The sequence below is a fragment of the Micropterus salmoides genome, unplaced genomic scaffold (genome assembly GCF_014851395.1).
Source record: "Micropterus salmoides isolate LMB-PRFRI ecotype aquatic unplaced genomic scaffold, ASM1485139v1 Ms_hic_scaffold_20, whole genome shotgun sequence".
Classification (NCBI taxonomy): Eukaryota; Metazoa; Chordata; class Actinopteri; order Centrarchiformes; family Centrarchidae; genus Micropterus; species Micropterus salmoides.
In genome coordinates, this window is record NW_024041151.1 from 16,315,067 (window position 1) to 16,340,237 (window position 25,171).

A 25,171-nucleotide genomic window follows, 5' to 3' on the forward strand; every position below is an offset into this window, starting at 1 on the left:
TTGCCTAGCGAGGGAGAGGCTGGCAGGATGGCAGGCTGTGGCTAAGCCATAAAACCCATGCTCTTACAGCACTTTTGTGAAATCATGTGGACTGTATGTGATGGACTTTGTGCTCTGTGGCAGGCTCCAAAGTTATTCTTTCATGTTAAAGACAAGAAGGACACACATACTGTGTTGACTTTGCATGTACTGTATGGTCGCATCGCATGTTCACATGTCAAAGACCTAGGAAGGACATTACAAGCCTGCATGCTCAGGCACACATGATAACATGCTGAGAACAACTCAATTGAGCACTGAAAGTCTATTCATCTATTCTATATAGAGTGAATAGTGCAATTGTGGCCAACAGGCTGGCAAAAGAAGATTCACTGCTGATGAAATGGAAGAAAGACTTTGTGCTTCCTCCTTTCAAACTCAAAAATGAGTTATTCTGTCTTTTAGGTTCATCACAGCTATCCAAACTTGTACATATTACAAAGTTCTGGGAGCTATCACCCTCTTCTCTTGTCATTGTTGATGGCACTAAAATGACGTTCAGTAAGAATAGCTTCCCTGCTAACATTGTAATTAGTTAAATGGTTGCAACCAGTGACACTTTCTTATTCTTATAGGTGTTAGTATTTTTACTGAAGTTTTAAGGAAGGTATTTTGTTGAGATCAGCCAAAATGCCACATTTTTGCGGCTTATTTAGACAATGACTTTCCAAAGTAACTCACCCACACACACGAACACACACACACACACACACACACACACACACACACACACACACACACACACACACCACACACACACACACGCACACACACACACACGTACATTCTCAGAGCTATGAACATTCGGGAGAATCAAAGTGAGTCAATCACAATTAGTTTTGATCTCAGATTACAAAGTGGAACTGCACTATTTGATGTTATCCAGCATCAATCTTGTGTTCCCTCTTTTGTCTTCCTAGTTTTCTGATGATTTACATTATAGGTTTTTACGATGGTTTACCACAGTAATGACATTCTGTGATTCCATTTAAATGGATTTGAGTCTTTGTTGGCTTTCTGGGGAGGCTGTTGCCCTGAAAACCAAACATTATGCTGAATTATCAGGACTGCTCCTGTGATGATGCTGCAACTTTTCAAAACAGTTCCCATCAGACATCTCAGATATTATTTTATATATATTTGACAGGTTATTTGACAGGTTCACACTTGATACATTGGTTTTCTGATGTACAGATAGACCCCGAGTTGTGGAATACAGACACACACACACACACACACACACACACACACACACACACACACACACACACACACACACACACACGCAAAGAAAACAAGCAGCAGGCATTTATTTTGGCTCTCCTTGTGACCATTACCAATGGAACTTTGGCCTTGGAGGACTGAAATACTGCAAGTGAGGTTTCTGAAATACCACAAGGATTCAGTCATCTGAACGTCTTGTATGGTCTGAATACATTAGACACTCACCAGGCTCCCTAAAAGTCATTGTTATATGTTTCCATATCCATGAATATTTGATATGTACTTAATAAAGATCAGAAGGAAAATGTAACTGTTCAGGCTATTCTAGGAAGGAAGGGAGAGGGAGTGATTTGGCAGGAAAGGCTTGGTTTCCGTGTTATTGGGTTTACTTGTTGAGTGCTGCCCATAGATAGTGTAATAAAGGTAAAGATCAACTCAACGCAGATCCTTCTTTTTGAAAACCGCCATGAAGCTCTTTCATCAACATCTGAAGGGTTTCTACAGAAGTAACAGTGGCCTCTTTTCGTACTGAAACATATGTGGCAGGCTGATGAAGTGGACTTAAATCTACTTTGTGAAAGAATACAGCTTTATTGTTCCTTTCTCTTTTCTTCCGCCATGCCCTCCATCTCCAGCTCCACTTCAGAGCACTTGTCACAGCCCTGGGAGAAAGACAAGAGTTCAGAGGTGATGCAGCACAGTGAGCTGCTGAGCCTGTTTCCATGGAAGCTGGATTTTAATTCAGGCATCTTCTCAGTCAGCCGGGGTCCTGCCGTGTTATCATGGGTAACGAGTCATTGATGCTCTGCAGGGAAGGGGCCCTGCTGCCATGATTAAGTCCATTGGCTTTACTGAAAAGAAAAGCCAGGAAACACAAATATCTTTACTTCACACTCCCTCATCCAGAGAAGTGAGGAAACTAAATCAGATGAATTTAAACAGCTAGGATTGCTGCCAGAGTCAAATGCAAGGGTTTCACATGTAGTTATATGAATCCAAAGGGTCGGTAGATTTTGTTATTAAGTTCAAATTATGTTTCCTCACTTTTTCATTGACTAAATGTACCACTAATGACTCAGCATTGAGTGTTATGTATAAAATCAAATCTAGCAATCTGATTGGTTCATAGTAGTGGTGTAATGAGTGTGTACAACGGCTATGACATTGAATTCCTTTGCACTGATCCGTATCACTCTGCGACAAAGTAACGTTAGAAAGTAACACTAGGCACAGTATCAGTACCATTTCTATCAACCCCAGTATCACCTGGCAACAATGTTGCTAAGAATATGCAAGCAAGCATACACAAGCAAACACAGGCAAAAATACACAAACAAACCTCGGATGCACATCTTGAAATGAGAGAGATTAGGACTGTGAGTGGACACAGAGCTATTGGCAACCAAAACTTGAGGACCAGAGAAAGTGGAGTAATATCCTCAATGCAGCACACACATCTCCACCTCACAAAACATGCAAGCCAAGTACAAGTTACCAAAGTCAATCTATACTAGGGCTGCAAGAAAAAGTCATATTGTGATTGTTGTGGACAATATTGTGATTTGCGATTGCAATTCGATTATAATGAAACAAATGGTACTGTGAGTCTACTTGCTTAATTAGGCTATCAAGGAATGCACGAAATACTGAAATGTTGAAATGTGTATTTCTCAACTTGAGCAAAGTTAAACAATATTTATAATAATAACAAGTAAAATAGATGTAAAACAGAACAAGGGAAACAAGTTGCTCTACGGAGGAGGCAGCTAGAAGCAGCAAATATTGGCATCCTGGCACCGGCTCAATGTACATCTGTCTACTGCAGAGTCTCTATCCACAACCTGGAGGAGGAACTGTACATGAGTGTATTAAATAAAGAAATGTTTATTAACTATAATGTTTAATTAATAGTTTACTCTTTGTATAACAATTATATATTAAATCCTACATTCATTAGAATTTCATATAATAGTAGGCCTATACTTTTTTAGCACTAGCTGAATATTAAAACCCGTTACAGCTGTTCCATTTCTGTGGGTTGTTTTTATTCATTAAATCCTTGTGCAAGAAAATGCTCTACATCGGTCTCTAATTTGTTAATGCCAAGTAATGTTACTAACTTGTCAATAATCATTTAGTTCAACATTTAATGTTTTGCTGTAGCACTTCAAACATTTTTTAATGTCCCGCCCCAAATAAATTGTTCTAATAATTCTAGCCTTTGATGCTGAGCAACCGTCATGCCCTATGTACCGGCAGCCTGGTGGAACTACTTTTTGTATTCAGAAAGAAATATCCAAATCTATTGATGAAATAAATCAAAGTCAAATTGTAATGTTTCTGTTTCTTTTCACGTCAGGCTGAACAATGCCCCTTAACTGTGATATAATAAGCGTATACCACGGCTCGTCATGAGCTATTTCTTAAATCTAGCTCAAATATCTTGACTGTGGCACTTTATGGAGATCCACTATCCGTCTTTTCCACGCTTCAAACCATGTAAATGTCAGTCATTACTGTTGATTTTAGGCCCAGTTCCACTTAATAGGCGAAGTGAAGGCATAGAGCAAGCGCCGGCTCGTCAGGTCACCTTGTCTAGAAATAGCTGAGTGCTTCCTCCCAGTCAAAATGGTGCACAGTGAGGTTATGAGGGGGGCCAGGAATGTCAAGACTAACAACACTTCAGTACCCGGTGAAACAGGAAGTGTGATTTCATTAAGGTTTCCCATGGGAGAGAAGGTGTCAGGAGGCCAAACCAAATCCCTGTGGCAACCAACCAAAGATTGCCCTACAGGCACTCACCTGTCAATCATTGCAGTTTTCCTGTGCAAAGGCTGTGATTTACTCGAATAGTCCAACATTTGTCACTGCCATTTCTACTGTTACCTCCAGTGGGTCAGGCCTTAACAAACATTCACATGAAAATATGAATCTTTGTAGGCCATAGACGGGATGCTCTGCCTAGGCCTCTATAAGGGTGCAAAGATTTAAAGTTATACCAGAAAACAAAATCACAAAACTACTAGATGCACTATATGGGCTAAGAGACAAACTTACTGTATGTATTGAAAACCCTTGCCATATTTGTGTTTTGAATCACTGGTTTTGCCATCACAGCGTGCTCCCAAGCCCTTGAAGTAAACAACAACAACACATCTTCTTGGTTTACACTTCCCAAAAGGGCATAAAATTATTTTTTTTTAAATTCTCTGTGCAACCTTGACTCATAGGGAAGGTAAATTGCTGAATACCAGGTGGTATTTTCATTTAACATCGGAATGAGACATAAATGAGAAAGTTCTCATTTTAGGTCTAAATCGTTTCTTTACTCACTTTAAAATGATTTTTGAGCAGTTTGCACTGAAGTTGTGAATCGATTCCAGCACTTTTATCCTGCTCCTGTAGGTTGTATTGTATACCGAGAGAGTTCTGACCTCTATCAACCCTCTCCCTTGGTGGAGTTATCAACTAAAAGGCCATAGGAGACTCAAGGAGACCAAGGACTGCATGCGTAGTGTATCACATGGTTCTCCCGCTTGCAAACTGCAGCCTTAGTATTGGTTTATACTACTATTAAATATTTCACAAAAATAGTGTGTGTTTGTCATGCCTCTCTGCAGCCAGCTTGTGCTTGTCCACCCACACGTGAATGCATAAAAAATGTTTGGCTGAAAAACAAAATGTACAGTATAATGGCAGAAATCCCATAATCACATCATCACCATCAAAATGTGACTCTTGGACCTTGGAAAATCTATGCTCACAATTTTAAACCTTTTTCAATCTTTTTTCCTCCTTTTTTTATACCTCACTACCAAACAGTCATGAAGAGAGTGGTGAAAAGATAAACTTTCACCAACTTTGTCAGTTTTACTGAAGGTAGTGAGTGATTCATATAGCTGTGCATATGAACTGTGCAAGAGAAAACAGAGAGAGTTGTGTTGCAGCAGGGATGTGTCTGGCTGTCCTTGGAGCAAGTTTAAGAAATGGCTATCCTCCTTCAGGAGACTGTGGAGAGCTTTAGGGGGGACTGAGCTGGAGGAGGTCATTACTCCTGGCTCCAGTCTCAGTGATCCGTCTTCTGTATGGACACCTCTGCAGTAGTAAACACTCCAACTCCACCTCTGTTACCTAAGCTCATCCTCCCTCCTCAGCCCAACCCCATCCTATTCCAGCTCCACCACATACACCCTCACAAACACACATAACAGATATAGATACAAGCAAGTAATACAGGCATACACACACCAACAGACATTTTTCCCATCACATCTCAAGATATCACACCTTAGTGCATTTCAGCTTGTTAATATTTATACAGCTCCCATTTCCATACTTGTCATGGAGGCAGATGCAGAGCATATGGCTTGTTGTCTTGTTGTGAATGATTGAATAATCAGTTTGTAACCTTTTGTGGCTCATTCTCCAGGTGTGTCATTCAAGCCTGGAGCGCATATATGCTGTGAAGAAAATGGAAATGAATAAATTACATTGGCTAGATAGTTAGACTTCATGTGGAGAAGCAGAAGAGCTCATAATGACTTCTCTGTAGAGGAGTCTCTTACATTTCTGTGGAACATTTTTTTCCTCCCTGTTCTTCCTTTTCACACCCCTTTCCACCCCCACACTCTGCTCTACGTTCTATTTCTGACACAACAGCAATGAGTAATGAATGGTTTTGCCTTGCACTGGTTCTTAACAAGTGAGTGGATTGTATACAGTGTGTTCTGTATATTGGGCTAATTAATGTTGTGCTGGCACACCCTGGCAGAGCACAGAAACATCCCACTCAGTGGTTACTCCTACGTTGCTGCTGCAGCCAGGTCTGCTGCTTGTTGTGTTTGCTTGTAGGGGGAGAAGTGACAGTTGAAAGACACTGAAGCTGGGTCCTTATTTTGGATGAGGACATAGACCACCATGGTCCCTCAAAAGATTGTGAGCTGGCTCTTTGAAGTGAATGAACAAACCCCTACACTGTTTAATAACATTACTGTACATTAACCCACTATATATGTAACCTAATTTCTATTTGTTGTTATACTCTGAATACCTACCATATACATAGTTTGCTGTTAATACTGTACTTACATCCTTACATTTGCACTCTCCATTCTCTATCTCTCTATCTACTTCTCTTCTATACGTTGTTAATACATTCACATATACTGTAATGCATGATATCTGTGTGACTTCACTCTCATTAGCTCTGTACCCGTACTCTGCATAATGACAATAAAGTTGATTATAATCTAAACAGAAGTGGTCCTAAATGAAGAGCCGAAAGAGCAGGCTCTCAGAAAGATACAGCTCCTTTGAAAGAGCCGTAATTCCCATCACTACCGCCGCCAAATGGTAAAAAGACGAAATAGGTAAAACAGTGCATCTTCAGTGGTGACCTCATGTTGCACCACTGCTGTAGATGTAACTAAAGAAGTCATCACATACTTCTAAGTAATCCCAATTTTCAGCCCTTCTCATCAAATCAAACTACCTTCTAGTTTACACTTGACTGATCCCTCATTTTCTAATGGCCTGCTCCAGCATCCCCTTTCAACAACAAACTGTCTGATTCCCATTTTACACCTTGCTGTGGCTTTTTCATGGTCGATACAGCTTTGTCATGTGACATTTTATAACTTTTAAACTTGATGAGGATAATCTAAAAACTGACCAGCACACAATGCTCGATTTTGGTCAAAAGAAAGCTGCATTTCTTGTTCACATTTGGAGAAGCCCCGTCAAACCATTGTTTCATATTTGGTCTAGAAATGCAAATTTCAGAGGTTCTAGTCTTTATAATGGGACACAGTTTCAATCTGTGTAAAAGGCAATGCCACCCACAGGTCACTGCAGCTAAAACAAGATGTTGACAGGCTACCTTTGGAATCCTCTGTCTGCTGGACCACTTTAATGAATCAGGGCGCCTGTGCACAATGTCTTTGTATGGATTTACTACATGGGTGCATGCTGTAATCATGGATTCATCTCAATGAACATCAATGATTTCCCTTCTCCACGTTATCCAGCACCACCTTTGACATCACTTTTTCAAACCTGTCTTTATTATTTTTCTCAGCACCACCCTATATTTCCTGTTCTGTGAATTTTCCACAGCTCAAAAGATGAAGAAGCTGTCTCTTTTCATCTGGATCTCTTTCTTCTTTCTTGCTTTAGTCTTTCCCTTTCCCTTCTCACTCTTTGTAACCTTTTCCATCTATTCCCTGTCTTTTTCTGTCCTTGCCTCTCAGTGATGATGTATCATATATATTTTGGCACACTAGTGACTGTCCTCCTGCACATGCACCTGCTCTCCTTTTCACTCATCTATCTCATCGTCTTTGTCTTGTGCCTACCTGTCTTTCTTTTTGTCTGTCTACTCTCCCTCTGTAGGTTTAGGTTTCTGCCTGTCTCTCTCTGTCACTTGGCTGCCTCCGACCAGGCAGGAAGACTCCCTTCCTTTATGACAGCTGACATGTGGCAATTTCCCTTCGTTAATGACAAGAAATATGCCAATTACCTCTCCGGATGTTTCACTGCCAATCAGACACTAACGAGCTGCGAATGTGTGTGTGGTGTGTGTGTGTGTGTGTGTGTGTGTGTGTGTGTGTATGTGTTTGCATGTGTCTGAAAGTTTGTGTATCTCTGTGTGCATGTTTGAGTCTGTTGGCATGAGAGAAAGTTGGACAAGTGCTATGTGAGATGTAGTCTTCGGAATTTTAATCATTTGAAATCATTTCACAAGTGTGGTGTAGAGATTGGCTTACCTTTTCATCTCTGGTTTTATTAATGAGTCCCAATTATAGTCGCTACAGAATAAATGATGGGTGAACTGTTGCTCACTTTTGCTCTCTTACGCACACGTTCCTACTTCTGACATGAGTTTCTACCACTTTCTATTTCTCTCTGTCGCCCTCCCACCCCTCCATCTGCGCTGAAAAGCTCTTTTGTTAAATTTTTAATTACCTTCTCATATAAAAGTGCTCTTGACATCTGAATGCAGCACGTTTGGAAAGTCTGCCTCTGTGATTGGTGCAAAATGTGATATCCATCTCTTTGTATAAACTGCCAATCTCTATTTGAAGAACAAACCTTTTACTTCCTAATACCCTTTGCTCTGCACACACTGATGTGAGCACTAAAAGACAAAATATTTATCATGTCAACAAATCCATCATTTCTCTTGTTTGCATAATCTTTATTTGTTTTATCGGAGTTATGTTCCCTCACTTTTCATCATGACATAGGGAACAGAGGACACACAAAATGACAATAAAATCACTGTCAAATCTTTTTTCTCTAAACCTAGGGCCTCTGGTCTCTGGTAATATTTGTCGTATTTGTTTTATTCAATGTTAAAAATTGATGGTGATGTTGTAACAAGAAAAATAGTTAATTCCTCTGGCACAATCCTGAAAAAGTGTCGCAATAGATTTGCAATACAATTAAAGCTGAATCTAATTCAGGAGCACGATACTGTAATGTCTAATTAGATAAAACTATCATAAATGGACATGTTTTGCTTTATACTTTAAATTCATGGAGTAACCATTAAAAATGCGCTATGAAGGTTTAAGTTCACAGAAATAAGACACACTGACCAGTATCTATTTAAATCAACAATGAGTAATAGTTCATGTGAAAGAAAATGCATAGCCAGCTAATTGCTTTTGACTGGGAATGACAATTGTCAATTTTGTGCATATGTCACACAGTGACACAGTGAGCAAAGGCAATAATTATAAACATCTGCTATTAACACAGCTAAGATTTTTTTGTGTCTTCATAGTACAGTTCTCTGTGACTTGTGTGACAATAAATCTGCTTTAATTCCTGTCTAGTTAATTTAATAAATTAAATTAAATCATCATTGCCTAATATAATTTTTTTTGTGTGTGTGGCAAGAGTTGCTCTCTTCTCATGCATCATGTTAAGAAATGAAGATGATGTCTAAATAGGCTGTGAGTGACTGACAGATGTTGTGCATCTCTTATACATCCTTACTTATGTCATGCAGAACTTTATTGCACTGTGCTTGTGTCTGAGAGAGAGGTTTAATTTCAGCTAGTAGACAGCTTGTGAGGGAATCGTATGCTTCCTGGCTCCATCAGATTGATTCAGCTGACAAGTTTATGGAGGAAAACACTCATAAACAGCAAATCAGCAGAGAATATACATCCTGCTTACAGAGGTTTACTGTAAAGCTCTGCTGATATTAAGTTTGCATCCAGTATTTGTTTAGATGTAAGTTTGTCATGGCGATAGGTGTCTCATGAGCTGCACGATGCACGTTTTGTATGCACTAATTTAAAGGAGAGGTGGGTTGGAAGAGGTTAAGTGTGAAATAATTGGGAAGTGAAGTATTGAAAATATGTTCGTCACAGCCTCTCCAGTGTGTTCCCACTGGATGAGAGAGAAGGCAACCTTGCTGAGGTGTAATGCTGATGGCATCTTTGATATCTGTCATCTCAAGCTAACACAGATACTAGTGAAGCTGGTGATGCATGTAACCCAGTGCATGTCACAATCAGCCCATCTTCTCTTCTGAGAAAGTTCTAACAATGCTGGTCTTGGCCAATGTGTTGTACGTCTATGCACCACTTCATGCCGTGTATGTGTTGTTTCTTAAGATATCCAACAACAGTGAACCCACAGACTGTTTTGTCTTGGCAGGCCTTATATCAGGTTATTGCCCCATTTCTTTGGAGATACTTTATCTCTCATGAGAAAGACCCTTTATAAACACCCTGCTTATCTTGGCCTGTACTGCTCCTTAGTGTCTTATCTCTTATCAGGCCCTGCTCCTCATGGGATATCACAATACACAGGAAGTTTCGCTATTTGCCAGGCCTCCTCATCACTGGGCAGCTTCTTTGAAGAAAACCAGAGAACCAGGAAATATTTGGAATCAAAGTGGCTGCAGAGTGTGAGGCGGCATGTGTTATTCTTTCCCAAACCTTTACACCTCTTGAATAGAAAAAGGATCTTGGTGATTTATAGCCAAATAAAGGCTCTGAATGGTCCCCTGTTCTTTGATATTGCCAGTTCAATATCAGTCTCATTTAGAGAAATGGAACTCATAAGGAAAGGTCAGAGAGCCTCTCAGCTTCAGAAATTGTGGAGAGTTTTCTTTTCTGTCAGTGCTACTGTTACTGTAGTGCTTTGTTCTAGGAGGAGAATAAAAAGAGCATGATAGATATTGACTTTTTGTAGTAGGACCTTAGAGACGTAAACAATTGTGCAGTTATCCCGGCACTCACTGCTATATGAGAGGTTAGGCGGAGAAAAACTATAGATGTTTAAACACTTTGCTGTGATTTTTCTACAATTTAATGAGGTCAACATTACATCCTCTCACTTCTGTTTTAAAATGCTGTTTAAATGCTTTGCTGTTGTCTCAGAGCAATCTGTCTGTTCTTTCTTCTTCTTCTTCTTCTTCTTCTTCTTCTTCTTCTTCTTCTCCTTCTTCTCCCCCCCCCACCCCAGGTGGAGTGGTTGAAGAACGAGGAGGTTATTGATCCTGCAGATGACAGAAACTTCTACATCACCATCGACCACAACCTGATCATCAAACAGGCCCGCCTCTCTGATACTGCCAACTACACCTGTGTGGCTAAGAACATCGTGGCCAAGAGACGCAGCACCACTGCCACAGTTATTGTCTATGGTAAACTACTATCTTAACACTGAGCAACACAGTCAATGAGACATTACTCCAACATTACTCTCCTCACATCTCCGGACCTGCAAACAGACAGCCTCCTTACTGGGCACATGAGAGATCAATTCAAAGCAGAGAGAAGAGCTTGAATTCCTACAAGAAGTCAACTCTACTCAAAATAAAACAAATTTCAAAGTCACTTTGCATAAAGCAAATCCCCCTCTCTCCTACGGCATCTAACATTTACTCATTTTGTTCCTGCCGGAAGGGAAGAATGTGCAAAGAATGGAAGATTTGTGATTTTCTGAACTGTGAGCAAGGTGCTGATGCGGCTGAGCCATACTTAAAGAGACCCCCGCCGTGGTTTCACACACACTCACCCACTGTCTCCTTAACATCAACTAACATGACTGTCATTGCACAGTACGGCTGTGAAGTTGAACCTGCTGGGGGGGCGCATAGTCAGATGAACAAAGAGGTATTGCATGCATGTGGATGGATGCACACCCAAGACAAAAGTGAATAGATGCTTGAAACTGATATTTCACCTGGCTTAGGTTTCAAATCTATAAAATCCTCATCCTCATTTTTCACTTCTCCGATTGGAGGATTTGTTAGCATCCTTGTTCATTTGTTTATCTACTTTAATTAAAGATAAGTGAACACTGAGAACAAATGAGGATCAATGTAAGGGTGATATAGAAACACAAATTGTAAATCCAGGAGAGCTGATTTCAGGGACAAGGGTCGTTGTCTCTGCAAAGCTTTCCTGGCACCAATGCAAATAAGTAGAGAGAAAGTACACCAAGCCATTGCATCAGTTTGTGCTGTCATTTATGCACTGTTTTGCAGTACGTGTAAGCGCACATACTCCCCTATGTAGCAATATGAGAAACCCAAAGGATAAGGGAGAGTTGAAAAAGTGAGAAGGACAGGCAGTGTGTTTTTAGCCCAGTGGTCTCCTGACCAACACATTACAAGGGCACTGGAAACAGGAGCACAAGCTGGCACTGAAAGAAAAAAAAAAAACGGAGAGAGGCATATAGCGAGGGAGAAGATAGATCCATAATCCATGGAGGAAAGAAAGCAGACAGTAAAGAAGTGTGGGGCTTTGGCAGTATTCCCATAGAGTCCAATATTTTGGGCTTCACTCATAAGCATGTCACATTTGAAAGTCGAAGGCTCCAAGGGGCCCTGTTCCACCATCTCAAATGCCACAGACTTGTTCTCAGCCACAAGCCCTGGTGTCACTCTACACTGGATTTAGTCGCTGACAGAGATGGATGAGAGAGGGAAGAGAGGCATTAGGAGGAATCAGTGAATGGAAAATGCTGCAATCTGACCAGAATTTACTGTCTGGCTGCATGGCAAAGTAATGACCCGAGATTTCAGGGTCAAAACACAAAAACCCCATATATACATTTTACAATGGGCAGATGACTGTGTATCAATATGTCCAAGACTCAAGGGATTCTAGTTAATGATGTAGTTACTGATAGGTCACACTGAAGACAACCCTAATCAAATCCAAATGTAATGTCTTTATTCTGTGCCTCTCTGTGCTTTTACTGTATTAGGGTTTTTGATTTAATTTGTTAAGTTGTTTTTTTACTTCGTCTTATTTTTTGTATATTTTATTTCATGTCTATGCATTTTATTGGTTTTATATCATTTTAGCAAAGCACTTGTTTTAAAAAATGCTGTATAAATTACCATTTCATAAAGCCATCCAAAAATGAGCTAAGAAAACAAGCAGCAATCAGTCTGAGTGATAGTTTAACACTTTTTTATCACCATCTATTCCAGTTAATGGTGGATGGTCGACATGGACAGAGTGGTCAGTGTGCAACAGCCGCTGTGGTCGTGGTTACCAGAAACGCACTCGCAGCTGTACCAACCCAGCTCCACTCAACGGCGGTGCCATCTGTGAAGGGCAAGGCATCCAGAAGCTGGCGTGTAATCCTCTCTGCCCAGGTATGGCATAAAATTACAATACACCCACTTAGGAGTGGGTAGAAAGGGTATAGGTGCACAAAAACTAGATACATAAAATATGATACAACTCCATGTTTGCATATTTCGCTCTGTTTGTGCCTCCACCCTTACGTGTGTGTCTCTCTCCCACAAATCTCCCGCTGTCTCAATCATGTTTCCACTCACCCACTCATGCACTTGTTTGCCTTCTCATTTGCCATTTCGTTCACTCTATCCTCGTCTGTCCTGTCTGTTGTGTGGTAGTGGATGGCCTGTGGACAGAGTGGAGTAAGTGGTCTACCTGTGGGACAGAGTGCACCCACTGGAGGAGGAGAGAATGCGGCGCTCCAGCACCCAAAAACGGTGGAAAGGACTGTGAGGGTATGGTGCTCCAGTCCAAGAACTGCACCGATGGGCTGTGCATGCAGAGTGAGTACCCGACTAATCCTCTGCTACTCTCTCTGACCTGCCAACCAAAGAAATGTCTTCACCCTTTGACCATGAGTTTCACTCTGCTCTTTCATCATCACGCTGTGTTTCACATCCCCACATAACACTCTCACCCTGTCTCTCGCTCCTCTGTTTTACTTCACTCATACATAAACAATAAGACATTCTAAAACGCCTTTCTCTCTGCACTCAATGTCTTTATTTGTACGTGCATAATACACAAAAGCTTTTGGATAAAAGCGAGAAACCACTGCACATCTTTTCCTGTGTTTCCTGTGACTGCTGCAAGTATATGTTAAATAAAAACTTGGCCACATGGGGAAGTACTCTAAGAAATTATCCCTGTAACAGGCTAAGCATTTGGGAGTTATATTTAAAATAATAATAAGTGATTATATTGTAATTACATAAGGGGGTCACTACCAGGCTGCTCTGATTACTACCTTAATTTAAAAGCTCCGGATTCTTTAGGTCCAATGAGAGGAAACACGTGGCCACAAAGTGGCACAAGTGTAGACTTGCTCCTTTTCCTGAGCTGGCAATTACATGTGTTGGAGAGTGAGCATGGATTGTCCATCATGATCTGCTCTTACAATGAGAAAGTACTCAAAAGGCTCCAGGACGCACCAGTACTTCTTTCTCATAAGTCACAGTTCTTCTATTGGTTTTACTGTTTTGTTGCTAACATAAAAAGGCCAAAGCTAGTTTGTGGTGCAGCCAGATATTTTCCTGCAGGCAGCGAATTGTTTTCTGCTTCTCTTTATTCCAGCAAGTTAAAAACAGCCACGCAGTTTAGCCGAGCCAGAAAATCCTGCTCCCTCTCCCTTATAATACATTCGCAGATTGGAATCATGCTGCAGTTGCTCTGGTGCACGCGTGTGTGCATGTGTGTGTTTACTGCAGTGTTAAGAAGCTACAGGGTGAAGTATTAGATTCCTTGAACTTCATCTACTAAAACAGTCTTTGTCCTCTTTTCTGTGCCTATAATAATAAGATAAAGTAGATGAGAAGGAGATATTGTAGCTGGAAAGACTGCACAGTAACTGAGTTAAGCTCTGAGTCTAGTTTAATAAAAATCCTCTCCAATAAACATCTTTGAAGGTGTTAGACCCGCACATTGTCACAGATGCCTCCATCATGTGTATAACCTTCTACAGATGGTGATTGTGACACTAATCAAATAACTGAGGCTCGGCTGCTGGATGTTTAGAATTTAATACAGCTGGCCATCACTGTGTGCAGCTGAGCTGAGATTTTTCTACACCATGGGGTTGTAAACGGGTATGAAGTATGGTGTCGACATGATGTACTATGGGTTATGGTTGACATCACATTGGCGGTCAATATGCATCTTTAGACGTAGCTGGCTGATGGATCTGCATGTCTCTGTCCATAGTAAACACATACTGTACTGTGTGTCCATATGTACTGAGGACTGACAGGAAACTATGACTTCAGTGTGATTTCATTTAATGTTAGCATTAGAGGAATGCATTAGTTGATTTATAGCCAAAGTCAAATGTCTACAGTGTTTAGAAACATCGGGGAGCAATCTACAAGAAGACCTACGCTTATTTGTCTTATTCATTTTATTTTATTTCCCTCTGCGGCACAACATACGTTCACCCCACACTTCTCCACCCCACCACATGGCCTCTGCGACTCAGCATATCTCAGAAGCATTAGTTCTCGGTAGATTGATGGCCAGTTGCAGAGAATATAAAGCCATAATGATATAGATTTAGGATCATTTCAGGAATTGATTTTTTTGGAAGCTAAGAGGGTGAAGCCACTTATGTCAATGCTAATGACCATTTCCACTAGCATTTAGGAGAACGGCCCATTATCTAAAAGCTCACATTATGGCAAATATGATTGGGAATGGAAGTTGTGTGCAATCCGAACTCACCTTGGACTGCTGATCTGCTCCCTCCAGTCTAGGGCTGGGGTCTGAGCAAACACGTGTCTCAGGATTCCGTTGCAGCTTGATCTTATTTTCTGTTGTTTGAATTTATTTAAATCATTTCAATTGCCATCCACCACAGAAATCTGGCAAAGGAATTTGATATGATCAGAGCTGGAAATAGAACTCGTGGTGCTCAGCCTCCAACACTGAACACTGTAAAAACACAACTGACCTGAGTCAAAAAGGAAAGAGTTGCATTATAATTTACTTTGCAGCTTGTTTATCACATTTAGGCTGTCGGAGAGTTTGGGGGGTTGGATTTAACAAAGTTAAGCATCTACAGATTGATCTAGAGAGGTTGCACTCTGCCTGTTCAGATAGAACTTCCCAACTCTAACACAAGAGTATAGCTTTCACAGTTCACTGAAGCTGACCTGTCTAAATCTCTGTTTTGCTCTCCCTCTGTGGTCAGTCTTCCTTGATTCTGATGTTGTTTTCCAAGCCTTTGGCAACCCTGCTCTCAGACATGACATTTTCTTGACATATTGATGTAGAGAAAGGGGAGCGCGTACTCCAGCAAGGGCAAATGCTTTATTGCTATCAAACACCAGAGACTGGAAAATCATGACTCTGAGGTTCTCTTCAGTCTTCCAAGAACATGGTTATTCATGCTATATTAATAACTGGTAGAGAAGTTTTGATTTGATGTAAATATATATATTTGGCGTATAATCATTGATTTCAGTGAACAGAGATTTTCTATCAAGAAGTAGTAGGAGCAAAAGTTAACCTTTAGCTATTCTAATGATGACATCCGTTTTGCCAGATGATGTTATCCTTCTCTGAGGCTGGAAATCTGCCATATTCAAGGAAGTAATGGTTAAAACACAGACAACGATTTCCTGTACTATAAGCCTCCAAAGCTCTATGTTGTCAGTGAAGAATAATCTTTGTCTTTCTGGGGCTCTTAGGCTTCCTTTAGAGCCCACCCACTGAAGCATGCTTCTCTGGCTATACCCAAGACAGACGGATGAATATAAACTCTACGGGATGGGTTCAAATGGGCCATCAGTTAGACTGACCCTGACAGTCACCTCCCCCTGCTCCAGCCCGGCTTCCCCCTTTGCCTGATTACATGTACACACCAGCCCCATCTATCAAGCCATTGATTTTCCTGTCGGTCCGCTTGTCTGCCCGTGGCTCTCTCCCTCTCCAATAAGGACTTCATTGTTTGTATAGTTGTTTATGGATGTCCCAGGGAGTCTGAATATTATGTGTACTAGTGCACTATCCCTGGCAGCCATTCTGCACTACCTTCCACTTCACTTCAACATATAACGTGGCCACAACAAAGCCTGCCAAAAGCCCAGTGGGCCATCTATGTGGATTTTTCTCCAAATCGATGTCCCTCAGCCTTTTTTTTCCATTTCCTGCTTTCCTAACATAATTGTTCCTTTTATCCCATGGACTACCCTCTCCATCCACCTTCCAGTGGCAGTTGCAGGGCTGCTGGTTTTGTTGACTCTGTTGGAGCCCACACTTTATCAGCCCCTCCAATACCCCTCACCTGCCAGCAACAGTCCTGCTACTACTGAGGCACTAAGCCAAGTTGATGGATCATGCCACTCCCTCACAGAACCTCCACGTCCCCCACACTCCTCTCATCCATCTCTATACTCTATACACAGATCTGGAGAGGAGGGGCCAAATCAAGAAAGATCGCTTCCCCGTGTCATCGCTCCTACTCATGAGTTTGTTGCTGTCTCATTTGTTGAGTTTGTTTTTCTGTTGGCTTAAATTTGATTTTCATCATCCCTCTTCCAACACCCCCCCACCCCCTTCCTTTCCTCCTCTACTCTCTACTCTGTCTCCAACCCACAATCCCTTCCTCTCTTCAAGGTTCCTTATATCAGAAGTCCTCTGAGGCAAAAGACAAGAGTGATTTTGGAAATTCATGTGAGTTATTGTTTTTAATCTTTTTTTTTTACATTATTTCTACATTCATTCTCATGTCTGTATTTGTTTTTAATTTATTGGCAGGTTGTGCACAAGGAATTTGCAGTCCCAGATAAATGATTAGAAAACATTACTTGTTATTGGGATTTTTGCACTAACAACATAAAACAAAACAAGAAAATGTTTGCAGTTCTTTCTGTGTTTCATCGCTGATATTCTGTTTTTACAGATAACTTCAGGGAATTTCCTCTTTCTTGATTTCCTGTCCTTTCTCATAACGTGTCTCTGCTGGCCAGCTGCCTGTTTACAGCCATGTTGCTATTCTCTAACTCAGAGATGACACTGCCCTTTACCCTGTTGCTCCTCAAGAACCTCAGTCTGACACTTTGCCTCGCTGTCAGCTCAGGCACAGAGTGTTGCAAAGAATTTAACCCACTATCTCTCTGTCTATATCTTTAATATGTTTCTCTCTCTGTATCTCACCCTTCCTCTGTAAGTCTTGTGTCCTCACAGAGAATGGAGTGTTCAGTAATCCCCTTCATTTCCATTTCTTGTACTTTTCCCTTTGCGACAATGGCTCATGTTCAAAGGGATGTATTAATCTAAGTGATACATTTTAATGCGTACACTTAGCAGGTTGCTGCCTTTATCATCAAAGTGTGGATGGGAGATCGTTCGACTGAGGGGATATATGTTAAATAACTGCAGGGAAGCTTGGCAGAGGAAGCACAGTGAAATTACATTTTCAGACTTTCATCATTGCCTCCCTCCTCTGTTTTCTGTTCATATCTGTGCTAAAGGAAGGATTATAGGCCTAACATATATGAGGATATATCTTGACACTCCTCTTTAATATGATGTCTCTGTAAAGGCTGAATAGAGAGGGCCAGGCCACACATGTCCTTCCCTGGGACTGAGGGAAATAAAGTCTTTGAAATAACTACAATACCAGAGCCCGCAGATCCTATTTAATTGTGCCCATTCAGGACATCTTAATCTAAAGAAACAATCTTCTTTTTTTTAAATCACCATGTTCAAACTGTGAGTGAAAGGGAATGCTCTGGTGAAGGTCATAATGAATTTAATTTCAATAGGGTAGTCTTTTAGCATAAAATACTGTATGATGGATTTTAAACTGAGTAACCTTTGAATATTGTATTTGTTTGATGTAATTTAAAAACCTATTTATCCATATATGTAATTAAACATCATGCCGTAACTAAAGACAAAGATGCTACACACTTTTACTCTTTGAGACCAAGGATGTGATAAAAAAAACTGACTTTCAATTGTCACAAAAAAACTTCCTTCTCTTGCTTTTCTCCCTCTACTCCTTCCTCCTCCGTTGTGCAAGAGAACACAAGAGACACAGACTGAGTGCCATCTGTATCCCTGAGACACATGAGGCTAATTTACACAAATGCTAGGCCATCCTGCCCTGAAAGTGTTGTGGATGGCTCTATGGCTGATGCTGCCACCTACTGGTGCAGATTCTATTGAATTTGCATACTCAAGTTATCTCAAAAACAGAAATGTATCTCTTATCAAAATAACTTTATTCTCTCATAAAAAAAAAGTTTTTATATGCTTTAGCCTTTGACTTTTTACAAAGCCCCCCTGATATGTACAATGTGTACATATGTTGAACGATGCACACATACAGGCTCACACATGCCTTCTGGCATTTCACTACCTCTAAAGAAGAGTTTCTCCCCATTTGTCAACTTAGTGACAGTGAAGGACATTCTTTACCAAACACCATAGAGAGTTCAGACTGTCAGCAGTCATCCATTAAAAGGTCTGATCTGTAATTCGTGCCTGTCTGAGTCTGCTTTTCTAACAACCACTGTATCCATGCCAGGCCTACTAATCACAGAGGTTTCTCCAGATGGAAAATGGACAGAAAGACCGACAGGGACAGAGAGATGAAAGACAATTTGAGAAATGCAGTGCTATGTCTAGATCGTATCTGCAGTGTGTAAGAACAAAGACAGAGACAGACTCTGAACTCCAACACCGAGCACGGTAATTTGAAGATGAAAACATCTATATCGCCGTCTTCAGAACTCTTGATCTCACTTCTGAGCCTTGCTTGTTAGGACAGTGTGTCATTGCATTGCACTGGAGCAGTCATCTTTATTAATTGCACCGTTGTGCACAGAGTTTATCATCTTTATCTTTATTTTCACATTTCTTATTATCTTTATGATGCATGGTACACACCCCCCTCTCACACACAATACAATATGACTTCATTCAAGAAAACTTTAAGGTTGACTTTGAAAATCACTGTTACTAACGTGGATACACAAGTCATGACTCTTGCTTTTGTTCAGCAGATTTCCGAGTAAGATATAAGTGTGATATAAGTATAAAGGTAAGATAGCAAACCTGAAAGGAGAAAAAAGACCCAATGTTGTCACTCTCAGTATTCTGCAGAACATGCCTCATTATCCCTTTCCACTTTTGACAATTAAGAGTGTCGTATATCATATTATTTCATCAACACCCAGAGTATTTGCCACAGTGGGCAAGCATTAACCATAATTAAAAAATATACTGTACACATTTATTTCTCGGTAGATGTTTATTAATATCCGGCTCAATCTTAAACCAGGATATTAGTCTGCTGATAATGGCTTCATCACCACTCCTGCATATTGAGAAAGAAAACACTATTGCTGTGAATATATGAGATCTTAAAAGACTATTTTTCTCTCTTTTTTCTTTCCTCCCCTAGTGGCCCCCAGCACAGATGATGTAGCTCTGTATGTGGGTATTGTCATAGCGGTGATCATGTGCCTGGTTATCTCTGTCGTCGTGGCGCTCTTCATCTACAGGAAGAACCACCGCGACTTCGACTCTGACATCATTGATTCCTCCGCCCTCAACGGAGGCTTCCAGCCAGTCAGCATCAAGACTGCCCGCAAAGGTGGGGCACAGGATGGATTTATATGTTCACATGCATTTATGAGTGTGTCTGTGTGAACATTTTTTATGTAGTGTCTAAATGCATACATGATTCACTGTCTTTTACATCACCTAAGAGTGAGCTAATGGCACTAGGGCTAGGTTATTACTAGAATTCTTCTGATACTAGTTCCAGCTCTTTAGTTAATTTAACAAAGCTAAGCTGACACACATTAAGCACAGTTCATAAAACTTTATTCAATGTTGTCTCAAGCAGCCACACAAGAACTTTGCTTAAATAAAATATTCTAAAATAAGCAAGTCATCATTTAGATTGCCAAAAATCGGACTGAAGCATAAGTAAACAAGACAACAAATGGGCATTCGGTCCTAGCTTTTGGTGCTTGATAGTTCTTGATACTCTGTGTTACAGACACATTTCAGTCAGTGCCAGAAAAGGTATTGAGGTTCAATCCCCTGCCCTAGATGTCACACCTGTGTTGTCAGGCATTGGGGATTGCTTGCATTAGCAAACCATAGCATTAACCTGGTGAGATATGTTTGACTCAGCTGCTCTGGCAGCACATATGTGTTAGTGATGATGTGAATGTAAATGAGCCATTTTGACTGGAGATGAGCAGGGCGCTTGAGAGAGAAATACAGGCACCAGACAGCTTGTTTGTGCAGGCAAGGTGATGAAACTATTAAAATGCTTGTCGTAGTGATGGGAGGCCAAACTATGCCCCTTCATTAAGGCATAATAAGGCCAGTCTGTATGTTGCATATTAAACTGTAATTAGATTTGGGCTGGTGACGCAGGCCTTAAAAGTAAGACCGCAGGGATGAGGACAGGTGGCAGTGAGCTGGACAAAAAGACAGCAGGGACACACACAGATCAGAGTAATTGTGTTGTAAATAGTCAGTTGGAGGTTTGGGGAACAGGAAAAAGAAGGAAAAAAAAACAGGCTGGAAAGTAATATTTAAAATACTGTGCAATTCAGAAGGAAAGATGCCACAAATAATTGCTTGGGCAAATGCCCAGCACGTATTTAGAACCAAAGTCTTTGCTAAATGTGCTCTTTTTGTTGTTGTCCTTGTCACATCAAAGATATCCGCTAATCCAGCACCAGACCAGGGTAAAAACATTTGTAAGCAGCAGGCACTCTACAAATATATTTATTATTATATTGATGTTAGCTTGTGGCTATCTAAATCAGTAGATCTGAAACAGTTGACAGAAGACAGGATCTAATGATGATAGATTGATTCAAATCTAAACCAGTCTGTATGTCTGGGTCTGTACTGACTGACAATGTCAGCAAAGTTATATTAATTAATCCATTTTAATCTTTTTGCATTTTAACTAGTGTATAGCTTAACAGATTGGCTTACTTTAAAAACCCCTAAAAATTCAGTTTTTCTTTAGACTGCACTTGTGCAAACCTGCGTCAAGACATGCATAAAAAGATGGTGATTGGGGTGTGTTTAGCTCAGTTGGTAGAGTGTGCGCCCCATGTACAAAGGCTGAGTCCTTGTTGCAGCAGTTGGGGTTCGAATCCAACCTGTGGCCCTTTGCTGCTCAAAGTACATCTTCTCCCATCTCCAAATGCATAACAGTAATGCAATTTATTACAATGCCTATGCAGTACCTACAGTTATTGATGTTTACATAGTATTAATACTACTACTAATAATAATGATAATAATACATTTATTGATATACTGTTTTAAAAGGTACTTAAAGGCACTTTACATGGTAAAAAAGACAATTACTACTAAAGATAACTATTAAAAGGTGAAGCAAAAAACAGGACAAACAAAAAGAAAACAGGGTAAGCTAAGTTGATTACAGGTTAATAGCAGCTTTAAACAGATAGGTTGGATTCTGTGGTTCACAGACATAAAAACACATCCTACTACTACTGCTACTAAATAAATAATTTTACGGCCGTCATATCTGAACAACTTTTATGACTTTTTTGACATCTGTATAATTTATAAACTTTGTGTTGTTGGAAAACAGAGAGGGGGTGGAGAGGTCCCCCTGCCATCGCTCCACCCACTCAGCCCAGCTATTGAACATCCATCGTTGTACCTACCCGGTAAACTGAGTGTTAGTGATGCCATCTGTTATTCATGAATCACAGCTGCGCCTTGAACTTCTCTGACTGAGTAATGTTTCTTGGTGGTGAAGTGGACTTCCCTAATGAGTAAAAAAACAATCGAGCAAAGCCAGGCGGCAGCATTGCTGATTGCTGCCAACACTTCATTTCCTCATGGTTGTTTTTAGGTTCAAGTTACCAGTTCACCACATTCACAGTTAGAAAGAGTATAAGATGACCACAATGCTTTCCTTAAGTCATTTCCTTTTCTTTTCCAGCTGATCTCTTAACAGCACCACCTGACCTGACATCAGCAGCCGCCATGTACCGCGGCCCTGTCTACGCCCTCCATGATGTGGCTGACAAAATCCCCATGACCAATTCCCCTCTGCTGGACCCTCTTCCCAACTTGAAGATTAAGGTGTACAACTCCTCAGGCTTAGTGACTCCACAGGATGACCTAGGAGGGGAATTTTCCTCTAAACTGTCACCTAAGCTACCCCACTGCCTCCTGGACAACAGTGACTGCACGATGGGCCGTCGCACACAGACCCAGACGTTGCTTCGGACCAGGGATCCATCCTGTACTGCATTGGGCTCCTTCAGCTCCCAGGGGGGGCACCTCATTGTACCCAACTCAGGTACAGTACCAAAAAAATGAGAGGAAGTGTTTTCATATTTGTGTGGTTTGAGCTGCGCATAACAATGCAAATATATATTGCGTATTTAAAAATATGCAGAGACAAACATAGTGTAACAATGGAATAAATTAGTTCTGATTCATGAGAGAATCATCTGCTTATTCCAGAAAATTCTGTCATAGTTCATCTTAAAACACATTAGCTGTGCGTCATCTGTTTTGATTTGAGCTGCATGTTTTTATTTACACAGTGCCTCTCCTTTCAGATGATTTGTGTGTGTGTGTGTGTTGTGTGTGTGTGTGTGTGTGTGTGTGTGTGTGTGTGTGTGTGTGTGTGTGTGTGTGTGCACATGTGTGTACTGAAAAGATAAACTTTCCACTGCATTGCCTGATGTGGAGAAAAGACCATCCATCAGCTCTTCCCTTATATGGCCACTCCTCATTCATTCATAAAAGGCTGATGATGATGTACTCATCCCAAAATGTTATCCTATAAGACACTTGGGAACTTGAAACTATAAAGAGCTTTGCAATCAAGAAAAACTGCAAAAGGTATCAAATCTCAAACAAACATATACAATAGCAGCTCCAGTTATTAACGGCGTCACATTTATCAATAGATGTGGTGAAATGTGGCAAAACTAATCATAATAGAGTGTGGGTATGTTGAGTGCCGTAAATCTTGCTCACCAAACTTCGAGTAAACATGGAGCAAAAAAAAAATACAATATTGAATTCTAGATGTGTGAGATCTGAGCTGCCTGTATTATACCTGACCATCTTTACTAGGATAACCTTTACACACACAGATGTGGCTTTGAAACAATATCTAAACCATATGTAACCTATCAGTGCATGGACTGCACACAGTATGACAGGGGTTGATGGATACCTAAGGTGTGTGCATTAGAGGTACTGACGTAGAGGTGTACTGTTTCAGGCAGCTTACATTAGCCATGCTGTCCTCACTTCAAACACATGTGGGCTGTTTGTAACATGGCACAGATGCATGTTGACAGACATAGACAAACTAGCGGAGACATTAAAGGATACACCGACTTCTCAAGTTTCTTAAGTTTTTCTTTTTTCGTTTTGGTTCCTGTAAAAATGTTCTCAGCTGCTGGTTGTGCTCAGCCACCTCATCATGTTACATAGGCAGAGGGAGAGGAAAGAGCACATTTGATATTTGATCTGTTCGTGTTTCTGGGTAATGAAATATTTTGTGGCGCTGTCAGTGTGCCTGTTTGGTATTTTGCATCTTAAAATGCATTTCCCATCTCTTTGAAGCTTTGCTGTGAGGGGAGAGTGGCAGTGTGCGAGACGTCCCTGTGGCAGAGCTGTGATTGCCTCGCTAGCGAGCAAGAGAAGCTGTCTGTCACCTTTTGAAAAGTTCAGTACAAGGACATGGGAAATCAATGAGCTATCTGAGAAACCCCCTCCAGAGAGAGTGTTATTTGTGTGTGTGTTTGCGTATGTGTGTGTGCATGAGGGAATGCGGGGGGGAGTGTCCTAAAAAACACATCGGACAGGACATCATATCAAATCAATCTGAGATGAAAAAATGTAAATCTTGCTGGCTGTAGCAATATGAGAATGTTATGAAGAGTAGAGAGATCATTGATTTTAGAAATGAAATGTCACATCATTTTCTGATGCCGTATGAGAAGGCAATAAAGTGCCGTAGTTTTTATATGTGGGGCCGAGAGGAATTGCGATTATTATCATACTTAAAAAAAATATATAATAATTATCACTTTTTACACAGGCTTTAACTGCTCTCTACTGGTGCAGTAATGGCAGTAATTCATTAAGATATCTCCATTACAAGTAAAACAGTTAATATTTTACTTTTGTATGTAAAAGGTATAGCACCCCAATTTTCATTTAAACTGTATATCAGAGAGGGTTTTTAGCTGAGATTGACCATGTAAATATACATATTTAATGTAAAACAAATATTTTAGTTTTTATGTTGCTCTCATGTCCCTGTCTGTGCTACCAAGAAACAATCTAAACAGGCATTGACAGCACTTATAGCTCTCCTCTGGTCTACATGACAACCCACAGCTCATATATATGCCTGTTTGTTTGTGTGTCTGTCTGTGTTTGTGCTCCCCAGGGGTGAGTCTGCTTATTCCAGCAGGGGCCATACCTCAGGGCAGAGTGTATGAGATGTATGTGACGGTTCAGAGGAAGGACAACATGAGGTACGCAGTGCCGCCTGCCACATCAATGCCCCAGAGTTGTGTTTACCCCTGTCAGCTCCGCCATTTACACCGAGACTGCTGTCACATCGCCACTAAACAGCGCAT

The 25,171-nt window shown here is 40.7% G+C and overlaps 1 protein-coding gene across 3 annotated transcripts in view; it reads left to right on the top strand.

The window, feature by feature from the left end:
* unc5c (unc-5 netrin receptor C) overlaps positions 1–25,171 on the top strand; it is a 118,133-nt gene that overhangs the window by 84,257 nt on the left and 8,705 nt on the right. The window contains exons 5-11 of one of the 3 annotated variants that reach the window (XM_038733502.1): positions 10,747–10,927; positions 12,728–12,895; positions 13,160–13,324; positions 17,151–17,207; positions 19,948–20,139; positions 22,498–22,860; positions 24,979–25,066. In XM_038733502.1, the coding sequence (XP_038589430.1) occupies positions 10,747–10,927; positions 12,728–12,895; positions 13,160–13,324; positions 17,151–17,207; positions 19,948–20,139; positions 22,498–22,860; positions 24,979–25,066 (1,214 nt within the window). The remainder of the gene's footprint in view (positions 1–10,746; positions 10,928–12,727; positions 12,896–13,159; positions 13,325–17,150; positions 17,208–19,947; positions 20,140–22,497; positions 22,861–24,978; positions 25,067–25,171) is intronic. The other 2 variants (XM_038733503.1, XM_038733504.1) reach the window with 2 other exon arrangements.